The 9,853-nt window shown below is 34.8% G+C and overlaps 1 protein-coding gene across 1 annotated transcript in view; it reads right to left on the bottom strand.

Moving 5' to 3' along the window:
- The window catches only part of LOC110426368 (glycoside hydrolase family 2 protein), an 11,220-nt gene extending 1,750 nt beyond the window's left edge, over positions 1–9,470 (bottom strand). Inside the window, exons 1-14 of the mRNA XM_089785293.1 lie at positions 9,258–9,470; positions 8,124–8,363; positions 7,170–7,316; positions 6,419–6,497; positions 5,477–5,660; positions 4,546–4,611; positions 3,388–3,627; positions 2,825–3,031; positions 2,409–2,712; positions 1,806–1,965; positions 1,542–1,650; positions 614–749; positions 444–499; positions 59–358 (exon numbers count right to left, since the gene is read on the bottom strand). Of these exons, the coding sequence (XP_089641419.1) occupies positions 59–358; positions 444–499; positions 614–749; positions 1,542–1,650; positions 1,806–1,965; positions 2,409–2,712; positions 2,825–3,031; positions 3,388–3,627; positions 4,546–4,611; positions 5,477–5,660; positions 6,419–6,497; positions 7,170–7,316; positions 8,124–8,363; positions 9,258–9,390 (2,361 nt within the window). The 5' untranslated portion in view covers positions 9,391–9,470. The remainder of the gene's footprint in view (positions 1–58; positions 359–443; positions 500–613; positions 750–1,541; positions 1,651–1,805; positions 1,966–2,408; positions 2,713–2,824; positions 3,032–3,387; positions 3,628–4,545; positions 4,612–5,476; positions 5,661–6,418; positions 6,498–7,169; positions 7,317–8,123; positions 8,364–9,257) is intronic.
- Positions 9,471–9,853: the final 383 nt, after the last annotated feature.

A 9,853-nucleotide genomic window follows, 5' to 3' on the forward strand; every position in this document is an offset into this window, starting at 1 on the left:
CCACAAACATTAAAAAAAAAAAAAGAAGAAGAAGAAGAAGGAACAGAAGAGAACTTACATGAGGTACAATATCTCTTTTCGCCGGCAACTGGACTTGTATAGATGAAACAACATGACCAGCTTCAACCCAACGTTTGGAGTGCAAAAGCTTAGCAGTGATTGTTAAAAATATTTCTTCAGCATCAGAGGAAGCCCATAGAGGATACCACGGACCAGACTTCCATTCTATATCATAACTGCTCTGGGGCTCTATTACAGGAAGAGAGAGAATTCCACATCCAAGTTCACACCTGTCACCATGAGCAGCCCATTTGAACTCCACTCCTTCAGTTGTCTCATAAAAATTAGTGTTCTTTATCTGCCAAGTTGAATTCACACTAAATGTTAAAACAGACAACATCACAAGCATGCAGAAACTGGAAAAAGAAAATATATTTGAGTACCTTAATCATGCTTTCCCCTATAGAAACCTTGATTGGTTGATAGACATACTTAACCTCTGCAAACAGTAATTGAGCATATAAGTGGTGATGCAATCAGACAACTGAAATACAGATATCTTAAAGAGGAAAGTGCTTCAGTAGTTTACAAATATGAAACTCCAGTAGGGTACCATGTAAGGCAGGATGAGGAGTTCGATCCGGCCATGTAAGGCCATTCAAGCAAAAATTTAAATCATTGGGAGAATCCCCAAAGTCACCACCATATGCCCAATATTTACTACCATCTTCATTGTCCTTCAGTAGGCCCTATAAGCAGAATGGAAAATATTTAGTCATTCCAAAACATTATGCTGTAAGATAATGGGTAAAAGAAATGGAGGAAAAAGGAACTAAAGGAGATGAAATGGGCGCTTAGTACAAGAAATAACTTGCACTTGGGTATTCAGACCATGTATCCCTGCCCAACGAGCAAGGTTTGAATCCCCTCTCCCACAACAATCCTATCTTATAACAAAATACAAGGAATAACTTCACTAGCAGAGGACCCAGTTGCAGTTAACCAACTAGAACCAGCCCCTAGCAAATCCCGTTTTAGGAGATAAATTAACCATAACAAACAAGATACAAAAGGTCTTTATCTAACAACTCAGAAAAGATTACTCTGCTCTTGTAAGTAGCAGGTCATTTGCCTTGCAAAACCAGGGTTTTGGTGCAAGAGATCTACCACTACATTTACACTGATATGTGCAAAATAATCATAACACAACTGAGCAAAGCCTTAATCCCAAACTAATTGGTGATGTCAGAAGTACCATCCTACACATAGATGTCAAATAGCAAATGCTACTTGTTTAGAAGAAAGCACAGAATACAAGATATATTTCAATGTCTTGGCACTAGATTTAAGCATGAGACACAAATATTAGAGTATAGCAATGGCTTCTTCCATTAAGACCACATATTTTTAGTGTAAGTTGAGTATTTCCTGTAATGCTTATAAAATAAATAGCATGCAACAGACACTGTTAAGTGCATTTAATCTTGGCATGACAGATAATTCTGCATATCTCTAAAGGCCCTTAAAAAATGGTTCTCAACCTGGTCAACCCAATCCCATATAAAGCCACCTTGGAGACCAAATATGTTATCAATTGCTTCCCAATATTCATGTATATTTCCATTGCTGTTTCCCATTGCATGTGAATACCTGCCATTATTGTAACAAATGACCTTGAATTAATATAATTGCATGGCTGTGAGGATGCATTACTGCAGTTTAAAGTATTATTATAGAAAGTAAAACGAAAAGAATAAAGATAAAGAAGAAATGATTCAATATCAAGGAGATAAAGAGTCACATACTCGCACAATATCAAAGGACGTGTTTCATTTGGATCTTTTGCAATCTTCACTATGTCCCAGACACGCATATACATAGGGCATATAATATCGGTAGATGAGGTCCTGGATCCACCACCTTCATAATGGACTAGTCTTGAAGGATCCCTTCCACGAACCCATCCTAAAAAAAGTCTCCACATCATTAAATGACAAGAGAAGAGATAACATAAAAGGAGAAATAAGGATAACATATCCCTTAGGCTTGGTTAACATGATAATTAAATGCTGTCGTATAAGAGGAGCAAAATGAGAAACCTAATTGTGTTTTGACTTTGAGGAAATGACTCTAATTATGGAGGTATGCAAAGAAAACAGTATATGATAACAGTTGGAGAGGGGGAAAAGAAATAGAACTAATTGTGAAACTTCAAAAGTAGTCGACTAACAACTAAAGCCTTCTCAAAAGAGCATAGACTATTTTTCTAGTAAACATTTACTTGGAAAGTCAAGACAATGAAGATCATCATCATGATGTTAATAAAAGAATCAGAAGAAGAAATAACTCATAATAGTTGCTTCCAGAGACTCCAAATTTAATGGTCAGTGTATAGCAGAATGTAGTACCAGCTGAAGCAGAATGATTAGGTCCATATCCAGACTCATTTCCTAAGGACCAAGAAAATATGCATGCATGATTTTTGTCCCTTTCCACCATGCCTATAACACGGTCCATCATTGCAGCAGCCCAACCAGGTTCCTGAGTAGGATGCTTCACATGTCCCGAAAGATCAAAACCATGCGTCTCAATATTGGCTTCATCTATCATATAGATACCGAACAGGTCACACAACTCATACCAACGGGGATGTTGAGGATAGTGGCTGTTTCTCACAGCGTTGATATTGTTTTGCTTCATTACAACCAAATCCTGCAAGAAAAAAATGATGAATATCTATCCCATGCATCCAATTCAGTCATCAATATTAGCTGCAACAAGTTGCCAGTAAAAGAAAACAGTTGAGAAAGAAAGAAGTCATTACTTTAACCATGCAAGACTCTATGTTTGTCTTCCCCAGACGTGGATGATGCTCATGCCTGTTCACACCTCTTATTACAACAGGATGCCCATTAACAAGCAACTGTTTTGGGGCTTTAGATACTTGTCTTACACCAACTAGGCATGATTCACAGTCAACTACGTTGCCAGATGCATCCTTAAGTATGATAACCAGTGTATACAAATTTGGCTGCAGGAAATGGCAACAAGTAATTAAAAATTCAGATGAAAACTGACAGAGATTATTACTTATAACTAGTGTTATCGCATCAACATTAAGAGTAAATCATGATATAGAATCTCCATAAGGCATAAGAAAGTGTGAAAAGAAACAAATATAAAACTAGCATTAACAGCACAACCAAGTTCTGCAGACTTCGAGCCCCACCCCTTCTGGCTGCTACCAAAAGAAGTGGAGAATCCTAGAGGATCTAGACTAGCAAGCCAGATAGAAAAAGGGGAGGAAGCATGCCAGTGTCTTTTAAGTTTAATGAATAAATATAATAGTATAAGCTTAAAAAAATTTTGATTGACCAAGAATCTCACTTGTTCAGCAGACCACAGCTTGGGCTTTTCCAGTTTCCCCACAAGGACATAACCACGAAATCCTAGAGTTCCAGTCGGGACAGGTTTGAGCACTATATTAGCCACATTCGAAGAAAGCAGATCAACATTTTCATCATGGTTGTACCAGACCCCAGCATCGAATAATGCAGCTTCTATGGTAAAGTCCGTAAGCACTTTGTCTTTACTCATTTCTCTTGAGCAATCTATTTTCACTTCAACCTGAGCAACATGTACATTAGATGCAATATATATTAAAAATTCAATATATTACAATTATCTATAATACATAAGTTCTAATGCACCTGAAACAATAAATAAATAAATAACAAAAATGTATTAAGCTAATGAATCAACAATGACATCTATTAGGTATAGTAAAAAACTGCAGTAGTTCCATGCACATTCAAATTAGTCAACAATTCCAAGGGCTCAAGCTTAAGCCTTAACAGAATCTTCGAATCTAAGGCTATTAGGCCTTATGGTCTTATCTTCATGGATAACTGCTTAGTAACCATATAACTGCTTAGTGATTGCACTAAGCACAACTTTATCCATGATAAGAGTTTCACCACTCTTCTTAGATCCAAAATTTCCTACCCTATGTGATAGAATGAAGTGGAAGGGTTTATGCATAGGCTCTTTATTTTTCCTCTCTGATCCAACATGCTTCTGTTTTATCACATCAGTGGCATAGCTCTATTCTAGTGTCAAAAGGGCCATGTTTTGCTAAATCACTGGCCACAAAACAGAACAAAGTTAAAATGAAGCTCCGCAAGTGTGCAGCTATGGCAGTTGAATTAATTAGAAACTTCTGTAGGTTCAGTAGAACCATGGGTACACTTTCATCTTATTAAACCATGTCTCTCAAGGTGATAAGTTGCAACACTTATAAACAGAGAAATTATCTATCAGTAAGCTTCACATAAGGGGAAAAATCAACTAGCTTGTATCAGCAGGCAGCTTGATATCTCAATATGAGATGCACATACCAACAAGAAATATGATCACAGATGAACATAACTAGATCAAGTTCTTTATCCAATGGAAAACAAGAAAGCTTGAACTCAAGGCACAAATAATTTTGCAATTAATATTCTGAAAAATGCCAGGGATACTCTTGCCGTGAGTAAATCTTACCTGTATATCAGCATAAGAAAAATTGTACGCCAAGTTTGATTTGAAAAAGTAATCCGCAATGAAGACCTGCATAAAAATTAGATTGTTCTATTTTATTATGCAAGAATATACAAGATGACATTAAGTGGGCCAAGGTTACGCAGTATCTAAAAGAAAAAAAAAATGACAAATCTGGGTTTAAATCTACAAGATCAGGACTTAATGCTTCTTTTTCTTTCTCACAAATAATTGGCACGAGGTTCTAAAAAGTGTTTGTTCCATAGGTGGTCAATCCAACTCTAAACTCTGCAAATTTCACAACACCACAGCCATCACAACTAAACTTTCTCCTCTTAAGAAATCTACTTAAATGATTTGTCATTTTATTTTTTTTCTTTTTTCATGCGATGACCTAAGTCATATGAAAAATGTAACCCAGCTTAAATGATTTGTCATTTTATCATTCGTCTAGATGCTCAAAGGACCAATCAACTTGAAGGTGACAAAATGCTAAAGCACTCCAGCCTGGAAAAAGAGACAAATTGCCAAAACTTTCCCCGGCTAAACCGCCCAAGGAAATGCCCACTATTTCCTCCGAGAAACTTCATTGTAAGTTGCATAATCATCAGTGCACAAAAAGTTCCAACTCGTAACCAGATCTGCAATCAATTCTCCTGAGATATTCTTGCTATATAATTTAGTTTGTATTCATCAAATATTGATATATTTCAAGAACAAGCTTATCACCAGAAAAATATAAGCAATTCATGTTTAAAAAAAAAAAAGAGGGAAATGGAAAGCTGCAAGAGAGAACTTAAAAAGTGTGCTGTCTTTGCAAATAGTTTGATACACGTATAAAGCTTCAAGTGCTTCCCTGTGACATCTACTGTCCAAAAACTTATCATAACAGTGAAAAAGAAACAAAAGTAAAAAAGATGAAGAGAGTTATAACCTGTGGCTTAGAAAGGAGAAGCACATCACGGTGAATACCAGATAACCACCAATGATCTTGGTCTTCAAGGTAAGATCCATCACTCCATCTAAATACTTGAACAGCTAGAACATTCTTCTTGTCCGAATCAGATGAATAACAATATTCTGTTATTTCAAACTCAGCAGGCAATCTACTATCCTGACTGGCCTAACACAATGGAAAAGAATTTGACAAAAGTTCCAAGAGAGGATACCACATCAAACGCTCTAATAAAGGTTAACATGTGAAGCAGCTGGTTATTTATGCAACATAAACTGTCAAAGTATTCTTATAAAATTATATTTGGATGCTGCTTCACATAATATTTCTATATGAATAAAACAAGGCTCTCTGACAAGCTTGTATGTGTTTGTCTTTTTATGTTTTCTTTCTTTTTCCTTTCCACAATTGATTTCCATAGATGTTAATATTCAACAACACCATAAAATTCTATCATAAATTTGATCTTTTTCATCCTTTATCTTACAGAAGGCTTCAATTAAAAAGCAACTATTTTTCTACCAACAATATTCATATAAAGTGGAATTTACGATCTTATGATACGTAGAAAATGATCGAGATTAAATTTTCTCAAATATGCATATTGGGGTAAGCTATTAATAAAAATATTTTATGATTGACTTCTGACCAAGTCTCATGAAATTGTATCTGACTATAGATTGAGAATGGTGTCATTTAAAGTCAAACTTCTGCAAAATAGTACCTATTCCACATCATTACTTTAACTAGAATTATCTTAATTCATTCATAAAAAAACTTATCTCCCATTTCTCATTTCTCTGTCATCTCTTGAATTCAGAACATTAAGAGTACTTGAACTCAGTTGACAACATTTCTATAAATGAGAAAACTTTCCCACATGACGTATATAAAATACTACAGCAAGTATGCATTATGTACCTGTATCCAACAGGGACCCCATTTATCCACGCACAGAAGGCAGAATCAACTGCTTCAAAGTGCAACAAAATCCTGCGACCTGTCAAATATCAAATAATATTTTATGAAAAGATTGGTATCGTAGAATTTAAGGCAACAGAGTATCTAAGAAACACAGAAAGCAACAGTGATTCCAGATTTTAAGAAAGGATGAAAATACTAGGAATAGGTACATGAATTCATATTATCTTGCCTTAATAGTCTCAGAATTGTATTATTCGAAGGCGTGCACATGCTATGTGTCTACAGATGTGCATGTTTGCTTGCTTACACACACACACACACACACACACACACACACATATATATCTCCAATAATGATTACTGAAAAATATGCCTTAAGACACATAATCAGATTTCCCAAACAACCAATTTGGAAGTATAGAATCCAAAAAAGTAATTGCACAATTCAAAATGGTGCCAAAAAAAACCCTTTTGCATGATTGAAAATTCAATAACTATCAGAAAATGACCTAGTAAATTTAGGCACACATTTTAGAGAAGCAGAAGGCATATGTTTGTAAGAAAAGAGAGTGAGAGAACTCAAACAAAATAAATATATAAACAGATATGGAAGTTAAAACAACTCCAAAAGTTCATTTAATGCATACCAATCAAGAAGTGAAAACAGAATTAAAGAGAAAGTAACAACTAGAACATATTACCGGAACAATAACCCTCTATATTACCAAAACAGTCAAATAGATCATACCCTGCCATTGTTTAGGAATGTGAAAGTATGTCCTGTAACAGCCTGTAGGGTTATCCATAGGAACATGAGGAGGATCAAGCGGAATTGGATAAACAACATTTGTATAAATAGGCCGATCAAATCCATGCATTTGCCAATTGGAAGGAACTGTTTCAATTACAAGATAAACTTTATAAGAGAATGTTGTTTATGGTAATGATATTTAAAAATCAAAAGACAATTCAGAATAAAGAAATGGCAATAAGGTTGAAGTACAACTGTGGAGCTCAAGAATAATAACAAATAGGATCATCAAAAAGAAAAAGTGATAAATATCCAAATATCAGTCAGCAATGCCTATCAAACAATGGGCATCAAACTGCTTATCTCAACTCACAATTTGCCTATTAGATCATCCCTGACTGTGTATGTTTTGAGCTGAGCCGAAGTGATTGTGCCACCCAGACGTGATTGAGGTGGGTTTCTTTTTAAAAAAACGGGGATCAAATGGATTTCTATTAACTTACTGCTTCTTTAACAATTACTAGAAAAAAAAATTAAAAAAGTGGTAGGGGCAATTAAAACCATAATTGTAAAACCCTTCATATTTTAATATCCTATCTAGTATTTAAGTCTTTACTTGGGAAAAAATATATTATATATATTCAATAAAATAAAAGTAGCTTCACAGTAGTTTTTGTTAAGAAATTTGTGTCATTTTTTGTTAAGAAATTTGTGTCATTCTTTTTTCTGTGAAAAGCATATCTCTTCTCTTTTTTAATTTACAGTAAAGAGAAGGGGACAGACAAGGATTTGGTTTGGGCATGGGATGGGATGCCAAAAATAGATACAACCCGCCACCCTCCACCAAAGAGAAAACAAAAAGAAGAAAATAACAAAAACAAAAGTATAAAATGTAGGATCAAGAGAGGGTGAGAGCAGGAGAGATGAAGGATTTAAAATTGCATATCTTACCTGGCAAAGTTTCCCAATCAGAATCCTGAAATGCACTTTCATAAAACTTCTTTGGAACAGCATTAGGATTGGAAGCCAAGAAAAATTTCCAATAACCACACAAAGACTTGACAAAAGGCAAGCCTTTGACCCAAAAAGCAGCACTGTCAAGTGCTTCCTGAACAGCATCATCATTCCAAACTGCAGAGTTGGATACTGAAAGATCCACTTTGTTGCGTTCATACCAGTATCTAAGAGATCCTATCCATACAACAGGGCGTCAGAAATTCATAATTGAGATGTTGAACCAGTAAATGAAACTTACACATCAAATCTCAGTTTACATGTCTAAGGAAGCAACATTATTTTCGTAAGTAAATTAGATTCAGAGAACAAAAGATCAAATTACACTTGGTAACTTTGACCATCACCATGGATCAGGCTAACACTTATGCAAGCAAAAACAAGGAGTTCATGCAAACCTCTAGTTCCTTTGCAACAACTTACTAACATTCCATAATCAACAAATTGAAAAGCAAAACATCTGAAGAACCAAAATTCCCTCAAACATAAATGGTATATACCGTGATCGACAATAAAGTTCTTACGCAGAACTATCTGAACCAACTTCAGCAATCATTAGCTTGAATTGCATAACTAAAGCAACTAAAAAAAAAGCACACTCTGAATGACAAGAAAATCTGAAAATCAATCAAGAGTGTTCAAATCAATTGCCACTAAATTATAGTAATTTACTCCCATAGCCATTTACTTGTCCTTCAAAATCAATCGAACCCAAAGCATAAAATCAGAATGAACAGCCAAAACTTCAAAAACACAATAAACAAAAAATAAGAATAATGATTAGGTGCTGATTGTAAACTCAACTAAATCCAGAACAGAAACAACAACAAACCTCAATATTTGATCAAAAAAGGATAAAACAAAGCAAACTCAAGTATCGATTGTTAATGGAAACATCAATGAATATAAGATTAGTAAACCAACATAGAAAAGTCAGAATCACGGTAAGCATAAAATCTGACTATAGAAGTCAACGAAATACTAATTTTTAAGTCAAACTGAACTGAACCCAGAAATAAAACCAACAACAAAAATCAAATACTTTGATCAGCAAAAAAAAAAGGAATGAACCTTCAACAGATTCATGGCAATGCAAATTAACATGAGGATCTCTTTTTCTCCATTTAAAAAAAGACTGATCTTCCCACACTTTGTAACCATTTTCTGATGGAAAAACAAGCTGCCCCACTATCAAAGAAGCCATTTTTTCACTAGTTCAGCGTAAAGCGGAAGAAGACGAAGAGTTTATCAAAGTGGCAGTTTAATTGGGTTATCTTCTTTTTCTTTTCTATAATATTATCTGTTCGAGTGTTTGCAACGTAACAAATGACCATCTGGTCGTCGTAGGTTGTCACTTGCCACGTTGGCAATGTGCTTGGAAAATAAAGGCAGCGGGATACCAACATTATCCTTCATTCAATTTTGTTTATTTTTGTCCTTTTTTGTTTCAATAAGAGAGGAAGAATAGCTAATTCTGTTGAAGATGTTTCAGAAGATCTCAGATAATTGATCAAATTGAACCTTTAATTATTTTATTTCCTTCTCTCTCTCTCTCTCTCTCTCTTCATTTGCAATCCTTTCCATCAGACATAATAATGCTAGAAATTTTATGTTATGGATGTAACACACTATTTTGATTAACATTTTCAAAAGCTCAGCAAATTTGT

The sequence above is a fragment of the Theobroma umbraticum genome, unplaced genomic scaffold (genome assembly GCF_002168275.2).
Source record: "Theobroma umbraticum cultivar Fairchild unplaced genomic scaffold, ASM216827v3 scaffold_55.0, whole genome shotgun sequence".
NCBI classification, from domain to species: domain Eukaryota; kingdom Viridiplantae; phylum Streptophyta; class Magnoliopsida; order Malvales; family Malvaceae; genus Theobroma; species Theobroma umbraticum.